This window comes from Cervus canadensis, chromosome 32, assembly GCF_019320065.1.
Source record: "Cervus canadensis isolate Bull #8, Minnesota chromosome 32, ASM1932006v1, whole genome shotgun sequence".
Lineage (NCBI taxonomy): Eukaryota > Metazoa > Chordata > Mammalia > Artiodactyla > Cervidae > Cervus > Cervus canadensis.
Window position 1 is genome coordinate 31,170,457 of NC_057417.1, and position 14,847 is coordinate 31,185,303.

The 14,847-nt window shown below is 42.4% G+C and overlaps 2 protein-coding genes and 1 non-coding gene across 3 annotated transcripts in view; 2 read left to right on the forward strand and 1 right to left on the reverse strand.

The window, feature by feature from the left end:
* Positions 1–14,847, forward strand: part of BAIAP2L1 (BAR/IMD domain containing adaptor protein 2 like 1) — a 77,031-nt gene that overhangs the window by 702 nt on the left and 61,482 nt on the right. The window lies entirely within an intron of this gene.
* LOC122433272 (40S ribosomal protein S23-like) lies at positions 5,754–6,188 on the forward strand. Its single transcript, XM_043456037.1, has one exon. The coding sequence runs from the start codon at positions 5,754–5,756 to the stop codon at positions 6,186–6,188; it is 435 nt and encodes a 144-aa protein (XP_043311972.1).
* Positions 11,923–12,029, reverse strand: LOC122433690. Its single transcript, XR_006267173.1, has one exon. It is a non-coding gene; the product is annotated as a U6 spliceosomal RNA (small nuclear RNA).

Genomic DNA, 14,847 nt, shown 5'->3' on the forward strand with positions numbered 1-14,847 from the left:
TCACAACCAAACGTCTTCGGGGCGGGAGGGTCCTGTGTCGCCCCTGGGGCGCGTCCTCCCGCACCTTCCCTTCGGGGTCTGTGGCCTCGCCGGCGCGGCTGCGGCGCCTGAGTTCTCGGAGAGCCGAGCTCGGGTTTCCTCCGAGAATGAAGGGGGGAAACTCCCAGGTAATTAGCCAGCGCCAGGTGAGCGGGACTCGGCTCTGGGGCCTGCGGGGGGCGCCCCCGGCCCCAGGACTTCACTGGGAAGGTTTGAGACTCGCTCCCTCCGAGACCCTGCCTCACGTAGCTTTACGTTCAATTTGGCTTTCAGATATCGATTATTTGGGGGAGGTTAATGGGAGTCTAAGAACGTCCGAGGTTTGAATAAAGTTGACCCAACCTTAAGCAATGCGTTGATGGTCATTCTCTTAACTTGCACTTATTACGAGAGAATGTTTCCAGAAACATAGATTTAGGATTAGTGGCCAGTTTAGTAAGTTTAAGTACGTATAAATGAATTCCAGTTTGAAATAAGATATGTGTTTAATCATCTGCTATTAATAGAACACAAAACAACTTTTGTTTTAATTCGGCTTAGGCTCATGGAACCCAAGTTCTCCAAATGCATTTGTAGTCGTTTTTAAGACCCACAGTTGGGTCATTTCTATAGATTACTTTTTTTTTTTAACTCTAAAATTTAGTTTCTAGATTTGCAAGGTCTGAGTGAATTCCTGAAGTCAGAGAAGTTTATTGACTTTTGTTGGGTAAGAATAAAAGCATGAAAATAGGTTCATAATCCTTTGTTCAAAAGACTGGTTCCCTTTATCTGAATACACAAATCCTGTCACATGTGGACTGTATTGCATTCACACTAAACACAGTAGATACAGTTGTCATAGCATTCTCAGTAAGCTCAGTAAGTAACTGTGACCAAAATCTGGTCCTTATTCATGGTTCCTTAGAAGAGGGCAGTTTTTAGAAATCCCAGAAATTTGAATGTTAAGGTTTTACCTTTCTGTTGAGATTGTTTAGGTGATCCTGAAGATGGTGGGGGTAGGAATGTGTGGGCTGTTGACTGTGTTAATATAACATTGTTACTCTTCAACTTGGGAGTTGTGGCTACTCTGATGACTGTCAATTAAAGACAGTAAAAAACTGTATGTTATTGAGGAATGGAGATCATTGCAAATTTGAGTGGAATTGTGACCCCGTCCCCGTGCCTCCAAGACACAGGCTGGTATATCTTTCCAATCTGAGATGAGATATGACTCGGGCATCTAATCCTGAAGTCACTCTTCTCTGCTTTTTCTCCCAGTTCTTCCTCACTGTCACTTTTAGTGGTGACTCAGCGGAGGGGCTGTGCTCAAGTGAATTACAATCTCACAGATATCAATTTTGCATTACCCAAAGAACTGAGGCAGGAGGGAAAAGGTGTGGATTTCATGGTCTAGGTTATGTGTGTTTATCGACACTGTTGTTTAGTCGCTAAGTTTTGTTCAACTCTTTGTGACCCCATGGACTGTAACCCACCAGGCTCCTCTGTCCATAGGATTCCCGAGGCAAGAATACTGAAATGGGTTGCCATTTCCTTCTCCATAAAACATTGTAAATCATTTTTGTATTTTGAAAGGCTGTGATACCCTGACAGTCAGAGACCTGTACCTTATTGCTTTCCATTCCCAGGTGTCTTAAAACATACTAAAAGCTCACAGATGTTTATTGACTGACTTTAATCACCATTTCCTCGTTAATGTTTTAGGGTCAGGTTTAGGTTAGAATGGTGGGATAATAATTTACAGCCCCAGACAGCAAGTTTATATATAATCTATAAAGTGAATGCCACTAGCTCATGCTTTGACTATGATAGAAATGCACAGTGAAATTTCACAGATCTGATTGAAAGCCCAGCATCTTTTTACCACCTCCTCTTTCGGTTCTTCCTCCCCCAACCCCCTCAAAACCAAACCTGAAAACAATTTAAGTTTAATATGGTAAGAGTCTCCCAGCAGCGTGGATGAACCTGGAAAAGAGATCTTCTTGATGTTAACTGGCAAGTTAGAATGTTTTACTAATAGAAATGCAGCCTAACCAGGTGCATTTACAAAAAAGCCTCCTGCAAATGAGATTTTATGATTCATATGGGTTTTGGTATTTTTTACTACTCAAATTTCTCTAACTTTGAAATAAAGGAATAAATTCTTTAGAGAAAAGGGGGGATTATGAAGTAGTGTGACCCTCTGTATGCAGTATCAAATATCTTTAAATATTTATTTAAACATTTGCTGAGTTTTTTTCAATGTGTACTTAGACAAATGGTTACCAGAGAGCTATACTAAATCCCAGGAGGATGTGTGTTTTATGACTTCACAAGCAAATGGCATGATAGTAAGCCCCAAAATGTCAGGTAGTGTCACTGTTGCTAATTAGAATTAAGCCAAAGATCCCTCCCCACACTTCAGCCTATACAACACCCATAATTTCCCTCAGCAGCTTGCTCATGATTTTGCATGGGTTTTCTGATGGGTGCATGTTTTAGTGGTACAAGGAAGAAGAAGTTTAAAAAAAAAAAAAAAAACCCTTAATTAAAAGTAACCACACACACACACAGAAGTAACCACAACCTTGCTGGAAGTTAGACCTGTTGGTCTGAGGAAGTTAAGGACGGCTGGATGTGATGTCATCCCTGCATTAATCTTGCTGAAGCAGCAGTGTTGGGGGAAGGGACACAGAGGTCTTTGTTTAAATGTCACCTCCTCAGGTGTCCCACTCAGACAGCTTTAAAGTTGAAGACAGCCCTATCCGTCTCCCAACCCCCTCCACACTCACACACCTGTAGTGCTCACTCCCTTAGCATATATTGTTGTTCAGTCACTAAGACTTGTCTGACTCTTTTGTGACCCCATGGACTATAGCCCACCAGGCTCCTCTGTCCACGGCATTTCCCAGGCAAGAATACTAGAGTGGGTAGCCATTTCCTTCTCCAGGTCATCTTCCAGACCCAGGGATCAAACCCGAGTCTTCTGCATTGGCAGACAGATTCTTTACCACTGAGCTACCAGGGAAACCCTTGGCATATAATATATATTTATTTATCATGTATGTCTATTATTTACATGTATGTTTATTATTTATCATGTATGTTTATCTCTACTCCAACTCAAATGTGATCTCCCAAATGAAAGAAGCTTTGTTTGGTTCTGAGCACCTAGCACACAGTTCCTGGCACCTAATAGGTGCACATACTTATTGAATAAATGAATGTTTAATTAATTTAGTAAGCTCCTGTCCTGTGCCAGGCTCCCCTCTCCCTCCCTTGACACTTTTCATAGAGCATTTGTTTCATTCTAATTACACATCAGCCCTGAAGGTGGGCCTGTTTGTTTACTGTTGAGAAAGTGAGGCTGGAAGTCAGTGCCCACAGGCCAGTTCCCCTGCCAGCCTCCATCCCCGTTCCTTGGTATCGGAGTTTAGTTTGTAGTAGCCAACAAACGCGCAAACCAATTACATTTTCATACTTTGGTGCCTAAGGTGTCACCCAAAGTTTGTTATTGCTAACTCATCATCATTAGCATGTTGTAAACAAACCTTCAAGTAAGAAAATGAGGGACTTTCGTTCTTTCATTGGGTAAAGCAAGCAGTCTACACCTGCATGCTCAGTTTTGCTTGTATAATGGTGGTTTATTTTCTCAGCTTGGGTTTAAGTGGGGATGTTTCAGTGAAAGTCCTGCCTGGTTGGCTTCCAGTGTGGGCTGTGGCATATAGGTCTAGGTTTTGAAGCTGGTGGCTCAGACAGTAAAGAATCTGCCTTCAATTCAGGAGACCCAGGTTCAGTCCCTGGGTCGGGAAGATCCCCTGGAGAAGGAAATGGCTACCCACTCCAGTATTCTTGTCTGGAGAACTCCATGGGCCAGAGCCTGGTGGGCTACAGTCCATGGGGTCGCGAAGTCAGACACGGCTGAGCAACTAACACTTTCACTTTTTTTTTGGAAGCTTTTGGTCGCGGTTTATGTTTATTGCTGTTGCTGTGTTGGCTACTTGATATCTTCATCTGTTCCCATAACACTGCTTTCTTCAGGTATGCTGAAGATAAAATAGCATCTGAAGAAGCTCAGATAATTTGGGCTCCATGATGACTAAAAAAGGGAATTGTAAGAATCAGGTGTCAGGTAGCAGCAGAAAGGGTTGCCAGGTATCAAATATTAAACTGCACAGCCCAGTGTTATAACATCTTGTCTGTAAACACAAAGCTAAACAATGAGTGTCTTTTCCTGTCATAACATCTTTTCTTGATTGGAAAGAGGTTTTAGAACTATGATAACATTACTACGCGGACAGAGCAGCATCCTTTATTAACAAGGCTGGGGCCACTCAGACTTGTGACACCATTCACAAGTTCCAGGTTGCCTCTGACTACATGTGTGACATTATTCCAGGCTTGGGCATTAGTTCTTACCTTGCACTTCTGTCATAATGAACTGCAGGCAGACCTGCAGGGAAAACTAGTGTGTGTGCAGTTGCAACTGTTTGGATTGTTTTTTCCCCTCAGAATTCTACACAGCTATTTATTCTGCAGTTCAAATGTAAAACTCATTATAAAAGCAACACAAATATCCATTGAACTTACCTGTTAACATTTGCAAGTACATTTTTATTTATTTATTTATTTTTATTTCTAAAACTTTTTATTTTTACAGAAGTACAGTTAAAGATTTACAGTGTGTTCATTTCTTCTGTATAGCAGTGATTCAGTTATATATATATGTACATCTTACGATCCTTTTCCATTATGGTTCACAGGGTATTGAACATAGTCCCCTATGCTATACAGTAGGACCTTGTTGTTTATCCATTCTATTCCTAAAACTTTTTATTAAACTTTAATCTACATACTGAAAGGCTTGCTTAGGCCTTTATAGCTCACTAAATTGTCACAAACTGAACCCACATGTGTATTCAGCATCCAGAAGTAGACCCTGATCAGCCCCCGAAGCCCCTCTTATGCCCCCTCCAGGCGTTGTACCCACTCCAAGATAGCTACTCGCCTAACTTAGAGCAGCACGGGCTAGTTTGGCTTGTCTTGTCTGCCTTCTTTCACCCAATGTGTTTTTGGATCCACCCATCCATATCACAGCAGTAGTTGCCATCCGTTTTTCTTTCACTGTGTAGTATTACAAGGTGTGACTGTATCACGGTCTGTTCTTCTTTGAGGGGCGTTTGGATTGTTTTCAGACAACTCAAGGATATTATGAATAGTACGAGTCTGGTGGGCATAGGCCCTCATTTCTCTCGTGTATGTACACAGAGGAGTGGAGTTCCCGGATTATCAGGTATTTAAATATTTATTCAGCTTTGGCAGAAACTGCTAAGCTGTCTGCCAAAGTGGTTGCATCCGTTTACATTCCCACCAGAAGTGTGTGAGAGTTCCGGTTGGTTGCTCTACAACCTCATCAACAGTTGATATTTTCCTTCCTTTTCATTTTGGTCGTTCTGATGGGTATATGCAAAAGTGAAAAAATTAATTCAAGGCGAAAGTTTGCCCCAGGCTTGCTGGTTGGAGTTCTTGTAACCGCAGCAGGAATGCCATCTACCTGGGGGATTCGAAGACAGATTCAAGGACAGAATAGAGACCTAGGGATCAGATGCCTGAGAGAGGCATCAGTGGTGGTGTTCAGTAGAGTAAAAGATAAATTTCAGTTTATTGGACTCTCAGACTCTCATAGCTGAACACATCAAAAGGTTTTCTTGTGGGCTCAGGCCCATGGCGCCGGCAAGATGGACAAGTGTTGCAGTCTTCATACTGCCAGCAAGCTCCATGGTCACCGACAAGGCCATAAGTGGCGTGATAAACAGTACAAGAAAGCCCATTTCGGCACAGCCCTGAAGGCCAGCCCTTTTGGGGGCACTTCTCCTGCCAAGGGAATTGTGCTCGAAAAAGTAGGAGTTGAAGCCAAACAGCCAAATTCTTCCATCAAGAAGTGTGTCAGGGTTCAGCTAATCAAGAATGGCCCCAAAAAAAAAATCACTGCTTTTGTACCCAATGATGATTGCTTGGATTTTATTGAGGAAAATTATGAAGTTCTGGTTGCTAGATTTGGTCACAAAGATCATGTTGGTGACATTTCTGGAATCCTCTTTAAGGTTGTCAAAGTAGCCAACGTCTCACTTTTGGCTTTATACAAAGGCAAGAAGGAAAAACCAAGATCATAAATTTTGATGATGAAAGCACGATAGTAATAAATTCTCATATACCAAAAAAAAAAAAAGGTTTTCTTGTGTAAGAAGTTTGTGGGGCACAGATGAACCATAATTAAATGAACTAGACTGCTGGGAGGTGTAAAATCAGAGTTATTTGAACTTTCTAGTTAACTGAGTATTAAGGAGAGTTATGACCAACCTAGACAGCACATTAAAAAGCAGAGACATTACTTTGTCAACAAAGAGGTCCGTCTAGTCAAAGCTATGGTTTTTCCAGTGGTCATGTATGGATGTGAGAGTTGGACGGTGAAGAAAGCTAAGCGCAGAAGAATTGATGCTTTTGAACTGTGGTGTTGGAGAAGACTCTTGAGACTCTCTTGGACTGCAAGGAGATCCAACCCCAGTCCATCCTAAAGGAGATCAGTCCTGAGTGTACATTGGAAGGACTGATATTGAAGCTGAAACTCCAATACTTTGGCCACCTGATGCGAAGAGCTGACTTATTGGAAAAGACCCTGATGCTGGGAAAGATTGAGGGCAGGAGGAGAAGGGGACCACAGAGGATGAGATGGTTGGATGGCATCACCGACTCGATGGACATGAGTTTGGGTAAACTCCGGGAGTTGGTGATGAACTAGGAGGCCTGGCGTGCTGCGGTTCATGGGGTCACAAAGAGTTGGACGTGTCTGAGCGACTGAACTGAACTTTTCCTTTCTGTGTGACTTTTCTTAAAAACATACTTTACTGTTACAGGCACAATAGACTAGTTTTTAAAAGCATTTCAGTGAGTTACAGTTAAATCAAGAGGCTTCAAGACTAGTATTTTTTTCTAAAGGAAATGTTATTTTTAATTTGGGTCTTCTCCACAGTTAGATTGTTCATGCTTGAGAACAAGTCCCCCAGATTATACATCTCTGCGTTTCCCACAGTTATCCATGTTTTATTTATTTGTGTGTGTTGGTTTTAATCTTAGAGGCTCTTGAAAACTGATATTTTTATATAGATATATGTAGAAATAATATAGAAAATATAGGAAAAAAAACATATTTTGCTGATACCAGAGAATTTCCAAAATTTCTGTGAATATTACACTGAAAGTAATAGTTACCCAGAATCCCACACTATTAACTCTTATTGTCACTCTTTCAGATATTTTTCAGTACATCTTTCCATGTCAGTCAGTATTGTGTGCTTCGTCATTTCGGTGGCTCTCCATTCTTCCTCAGAATTTATTCATCCACCCACCTCTTCTTGGACGTTAGGTCGTTGCCAATACCTGGCTATTAAAGTACTGCTGTGAACACCATTGTAGGTGAAACTTGCACAGATCTGGGATCTTTTCCTTAAGCTAAATCCCCTGCAAGGGGTAGTCAACATATTTGCTATACATTGCAAAATGCCCTCCAGAAAACACACCCCAGGCCATGCTGTAATCTGATTGAGTGAGCATGGACCTTTCCTGAACCTCAACCAATTAAGTAGATGTTTTAAAATGGCTTCCTTTATACACACACACACACACACACACACATATACATATGATATGTATATATCTCATAGAGAGTTTTAAAAAAAATAGTAAAACATGTATAAAACCTATAACAGGGTAGTTTGTGGACATTGGCCGGGAAAACACCCGAGATTTCATGTCTGGCAGTCATGGGTGTAATTTCCCCTATAAACTTTGTACTTGATGTGTCTGCAGTAATTACAGCTCTGCAGCCCTTGAGGCCCATATACTTTTGTTCTTACTTTCCTCAGCCTTGATTTTATCATTCTCTTTACGTTTTCCAGACATTGAGTCTGTCTTTCTGGTTTATCATTATTTTAAGGACTGTGTTCTGTTATAACTCAAATCTTTGTGGATAAAGGTGAGACTTGTGGAAATGAGATGAAATGTTGCTGGTTTCTCTCTCATTCGAAAATAGATGAAAAATATCACGAGAATGTGTTCCCAATCCAGGGAGCAAACTTTTAAAAAAAAAAAAGCACCCCTCGGAGACATAAGGGATTGCTCACGGCCTTCCAGAGCTATGTGCTGAGAAAGAACAGCTGGTGAGTGAGGGTGCCCTTGGGTTTGTTGCTTAAAATGGTTTTATTTGTGTGGTACTTTGGAGGTTAAAAGTCCCTAAACAGTAGCAATTCCTTCACTAAAATAGGAAAGGATAGTTGTGGTTAACTCTAGGGGAGAGGACGAGGGGCTTTTATGTCTGTCTTACACTCTGCCTTTTGGTTTATATTTTATGTGGCAGATTATGTTTATAATATTTAAGCTAAAAAAAAACCCCTAGAAATTGATAAATCTATTCCATATTAATGGATAAGAAATTTTAAAAACTAACCTAAAATGTGTCACTTCCTCTGTTTTGCAAACTGACTTTCTAAGGGTAAACCTAATTTAAAATCTTACCATTTTCTCTTAGTTTTTCCCTATGGGGGGGAGGGGCACATGTTTACCTTCTACTAAAACCTGAAACTATGAATGCAGCAGCAGAACGATTCAGCAACACTGAGCACCGAATTCCAGCTCTTACAACTGTCTTTGCAAACTCTCACGCCTGATGCTGCAAGCAGGCCGCTGACCCCTTCAAGGTGCAGCTGTATCCGTGCACAGTGCACATGCAGGAAGAAGACATGTGCCAGTGAGCAAAGGTGCAAAAGCGGGACTCCAGCCTGCCAGTGTCGGAGGGACGGCAGTTCAGATGATAACACACCGCCTGTCGTAGACGCGGAAAGACTGGGGCAGGAGGTCAGGACCGATCTCAGCTAATGAGTCCAGCTACAAGCCACCCCCGGGTGCTTCCTTTTCACCTGCTGGACAGAGCGGCCCCTCCTGAGTTACAGGGAGGGAAGCCCCGGTCTCTGGGGAGAGGAGGACCAGAGACCACCCTGGTCACCTGTTGGATTCAGATGCCTGAGGCCTAAGCTAACCAATCCCTTTCTGGCCACAGAAGTTCAAAGGACGAAAGAAAATCAGGAAAATCACAATGACAATTCTTTATATTTAAGTGCTGCCATTAAAAAAACAATTAAAACTTTAATGGTTTTAATGGACCAAATGGTTTATTTTTTCTTTGGCTTCATCTTACACTTGGAGTGCCAGACACAACTATGTCTGATGGTACAATCTATTTCTAAGTGCATAGACACTTTAAACATACAAAAAACTTGTTCTTACATGACATTCAGTCCCACTGTTGTGCTCCCAAGACTGACGACTTCTTCAGCGAGCCGACCCATCCTTTGTGTTACCCCAGATTCCTGTATGTACTTGATGATGTATTTCTCCATTTGACCTTGCCTTCAGTTTTCACCCACCTCATACGATGGTTGTGTAGATTATGTGGATACAAAAGTTGTTAGGACAGTGTGTTAGCTGCTAGCAGTGGTGTTTTTGTTTGCTAGACCACAGCCACCCTGCATGCGTTGGTTTTCATCTGTCTTGTTTACTGCTTATCCTCAGCATCTAGCAGAGTGACCCACACATAAGTGGATAAAAGAATAGTGTCAATATTATTGGCACAAATTTTTCTCTTAGTCAATAAGCTGTACACTCCTTGAGGATTTTTTGAAATCTCTCATCGTGCTGATGGCCCAGTAAGAGTTTAAAAATATTTGTTGGGTAAACACAGAAGCTGTGTGCTTATCACACCATTGTAACGAAACCCTCACCTGCTCCGTAGTGGGTGGAACTGCAGTTGCACTGACGATCACAGCCACCATGTTCCAAGCAACTGTTAGGGATGCGCCAGCTTCCCACCTACATTCATTCCTTCAGCAACTCTCTTCTTGTGCACCAGGCTGTGCCAAGCACAGAGGTCACCCATGGGAACCACCCTGGAGAAGAAACAGCCTGTGCTGTTCTCGAGTTGATAGTTTATGACAGGACAGCAGTGCCTTTCCCTTGCACCTCAGCCTGCCTGGGATCATCAATTCCGCTTCCTTCTCCTTCTGCACTTGCAGTACTGGAGGTGTCCTGCTTTTACCAGTTCTGTTCTTCAGACTTTGTTTACTTTGTCCTAGTGCTGGGAGAAAGGAGGAAAAGAGGGATGTATGAGCAAGTCAAGTTCAAGAGGAGTTTCTTAGGTGTTTGTAAGCAGTCTTTGGAAAGTTGGCTGTATGAGAGAAGTCGGTGAGAAACAAAACATAGCAAAAGCTTTAGAAGTTTTGATTCCCCTTACCAGCATCAGAACTATATTTAAAACAAACAAGCTATTTTTACATTATTTTGAGTTTTTGAGCTATATTTCTGATTGCAAGGGCTTGGATTTTAATGCAAAGCAGAATGACCCGTCTCATGGGCTCTGATTGAGGGACGTTCATTAGAATTGTTCTAGGTATTATGTAAGAGTGGTGTTTGGAAAGAACTAGTAAATGTAAAAAAGGAATATCGCTGGATATTTGAAATCAGTAATTTACTGCTGACCATTGAACAACACGGGTTTTAATTTTCCCAGGTTCACTTATACTTGGATTTTTCTCAGTAGTAAAATCAGTATTGCTGTATTGATGAAATCTGTGGATATGGAGGGCTGACTGTACTCACATTTTCAACCGTGGCGAGAACAGGTGCCCCTAACCCTCTTATTGTTCAAGCGTCAACCGGACTTTGATCTGGTAAAGTTCCTGTTGCTCGTTACGTATCAATACTTGGGGACTTTCTAAACAAACACAACTCAGCACACAAGACATTCTTCCTGTAGTTTCATTGCTTTTAACTCCATGACACACCTTTTAAAATTAATAACTGGACAGACGGGAACACTTAACCAAATGGTGTAGCACACCCTACAGCCTTCAAAGTATGTGTCTGTTGACAGCTATTTTAAACCTAGTATCTAATCAGTCACTGTTTCCTTCATAGATACCATCTATCTGTGGTAAAGTCATATACTTCTAAATGATATAAGTTATATTAAAGACATTTGCATTTCTTATTTTTACCATGTCAGTCTAGATTGCCTGGGTATTTCTTCATACCCGTTTCCCTTAGACTCTGCATTTTCAGGGCCTCAGGGAGCTCTTCCTTCAGCCCGCTGTGGGTCCTATGTGTCGAGCGTAGGGCCAGGCTCACTGTATGTGAGTCATCAGGATTGAACAAGGCTCTTGTTGTTTCAAAGGCCCAAACATGAGGACTTGACAAAGTTGTGTGTGTGTTAAGTCGCTTCAGTTCTGTCCAGCTCTTTGTGACCCCATGAACTGTAGCCCACTGCTCCTCTATCCATGGGGTTCTCAGGCAAGAATACTAGAGTGTGTTGCCATTTCCTCCTCCAGGGGATCTTTCCGACCCAGAGATCAAACCCCCGTCTCCTATGTCTTCTGCATTGGCAGGCAGGTTCATTACCACTAGCACCACTTGGGAAGCCCCCGAAAGTGTGTCAGTCGTTCAACTATGTCCAACTCTTTGCAACCGCATGGACTGTAGCCTGTCAGGCCCCTCTGTCAGTGGGATTTCCCAGGCAAAGTGAAGTGATCCATAAGTCCACATTATCTAGTATCTATCTATCATTGCCGTGATAGATTGATCTCCCCACACACACATACACACGAATGCTAGAAAAGAAGGCAATCTCCAGATTCTGATTGAAAGTTATGCAGTAGTTGTCCTGGCACTGTGGCTATAGTAAGGATTATTTCCCTTCTTTCAAATAAGAACATGGGCCTCTAGGAACCAAGCAAAAATGGGTACTAGTATTATCATAGCTGGAATTTCAAGAAGTGATTCTTTTTTTTTTTTTCTTTTTTTAAAAATATGGAACGCTTCACGAATTTGCGTGTCATCCTTGCGCAGGGGCCATGCTAATCTTCTCTGTATCGTTCCAACTCTAGTATATGTGCTGCCGAAGCGAGCACAAAGTGATTCTTTTTTAACTTCCGACGCTCAGGTATTACTTCCTTTGAAGTTAAAGGTCCAAAAGTTGCTTAAATTCTGGGGCAGCGTCCCTGGATCCCCTTGCTAATGGAAGCCAGTATGGGCCAGGCATTGCTTCCACGTCTGATAACACTGGCAGTTGGCAAGCTGGGATTGCTTGCTCTCGGTGCTGCCCTGAAATTCATGCAACTGTGTGGAGTCACAGTACTGGCTGGACCTTGAACCCAGTATAATCATCTATGCTTAAAACCACAAGGAAAAGTGGTTTCAGATGATTCCACTCACAGACAGATGTGAAACTTTTGTCTGGTGTTTAAAGTAAAATGAAACTTTCTAGTGTTATAGGGTTCAGGCTGTTGGGTTTTTTCCCAGATTATGTTACCAGAGGATCGTGAACACCGATTGCCTATAACATGATTCTTCCTCCACAATTTTCTTAAAAGAACAACCCTTGAAACCTAGTGCAGTAGTTTACTGGGTGGGATAGCCCCGGGACATCATTTTCTTGACAGGTTTGATAATTTCGTCCAAAAGATTTGAAGAGTTACAGAACACACTTCTTTCTCACCCCAGTGTGTTGGGACCTTTTTATTCTGCTTAATTGTGCTTGGCTTCAGAGCAGTTTTGGTGGCCTAAATGAGTAGGGAAGGTGGAGTTTTGTTACAGAACTCTGTGTCTTTAAACAATGAAATAAAAGATCCCAGAGATGTGACTGCTTCTAGTTAACGGATCTTAAGAGGTAGCAGTACATACCTTTCTGGTTCAGGTCACTCTGCTTCTCATCACTTGATTGGTTCTTAAGGAGCTTAGGACCTACCAGGTTCTCAGAACTCTCTCAGAATGTTCTAGGAGAGGCTAAGCCCAGAGAGCTGGCCCTGTGCTTTACTAACCACTGGCCCAGTGGCTTCTTGGGCAGAGGTCATGTGGTGGGGGCGGAGCCGGGGACCCTTGGCACCTCATGGCATCATTTCTAGCATGCCTTTTGCCCTCTGAATGAAGGACCCGCTTGGTAGAAATAATTATCTATAAGCCAAAGCCTGGTTATGGATAAAGAAAGGGAGGCAAAACAATGTTTAAGTCAAAGTTTCTGAAGCGAGGTTTTGGGGGTCCTCTCCTAGGAAACTATCCTTCGAGAGGAACACAATAAGGATTTTTTTGCCTAGAGAAGCTTTGCCAAACTCATTCCTCAATTGTAGCTGGAGAGACAACCGCTAATCCAGCAGGAGATTCATCTCCAAATGGCTGGGTTTTCTTTTTCTACTAATGGATCGGATTGATTGAGCGGCAGAGGTTGCTGCTAAAGCTACATGGGCTTAAGTGCTCTTCAGACCAGGAGCATCGTTCCATCTGGTCCCGGACCAGTGTTCACAGAAGACAGGGGATGGCCTGTGTCTCAGCACATCCGACTTTTCAGTGGGCAGCAGGCTAGTCAGAAATCACAGCTCTGTAGCCTTGATGAAGGCTACAGTCTTCCCAGGTGTAAGGACAAAAGTCTTCCCAGATGGCTTAGTGGTAAAGAATCCGCCGGCCGGTGTAGGAGACGAAGGAGATGTGAGTTCAATCCCTGGGTCAGGAAAGATCCTCCAGAGGAGGAAATAGCAACCCACTCCAGTATTCTTGCCTGAAAAATTCCATGGACAGAGAGCTAAGCAGGCTACAGTCCATGGGCTCACAGAGAATAGATCACAACCGAGCGATTAAGCGTGCACATACACCCTTAGCAGCCTGGGATGTTGAGAAGAGCTGTCAAGGATTTTTGTTGTTGCTGTTTGTTTGTTTGTTTTTAAACATCTTTATTGAGGTGTAACTTATAAACTATAAAATTCACTCATTTTAAATGTACAATTCAATAATTTTTTAGTAAATTTACAGAATTGTGCAGCCATTACCACAAGCCAATTTTATAACATTTCCATCATCCCACAAAGGTCCTTTATGCCCATTTGCTGTCATTTCTCATTCTCAACCCCAGCCTCGGGCAATCACTAACATATTTTCTTTGTCTTTTCTAGATATTTCGTAGAAATGGGATCATACAATAATAGGTAGTCTGTTGTGGCCAGCTTCTTTCACTTTTGCATAATGGAATTTGTCCATGTTGTACTTTACTCATTTTTTATGGCATTTTTATTCCATATATGGATGTATCCTGTTTCTTCACCTGTTCACCAGTTAATGGACATTTGAATTGTTGCCAGCAAGGTATTTTTTTAAGAACTATATTATCACCTAACTATTTAAAAAGTAATTTAAATGTCAGCTTGGAGAAACATAGAGTTGGGAAGCAAAATTCACGAGGAAAGAATGGCATTTATAGGCTTTGTAAGCCTGTTATGGGGCTTCCCTGGTGGCTCAGTGATAAAGAATCTACCTACCAATCAATGCGGGAGACATGGGTTCAATCCCTGGATTAGGAAGATCTCCTGGAGAAGGAAATGGCAACCTACTCCAGTATTCTTGCCTGGAGAATCCCATGGACAGAAGCCTGGCGGACTCCAGTCAGATGAGACTTAGTGACTAAACAACAGCAAAGCCTGTTATGACTTAGTAGGTAAAGGGCAGAGTCTTGCAGCTTCCATGAGCCTCAGGTTGAGCTAATGAAGCCACGAGCAGTGCATTACCTCACTCTAGGAATCCTGGCCGTGGCTAATCAACCCGCCTAGTCATTGAGTCTGTGTGCTCATCAGATGAGCTGAAGGTACGTCATGCAGCCGATTCATCCAGGAGCACACACAGCTCTTACATGACTCTAAAAGAATTCAAGAACTGCCACTGCGAGTACAGCTTGGGCATTAGCCT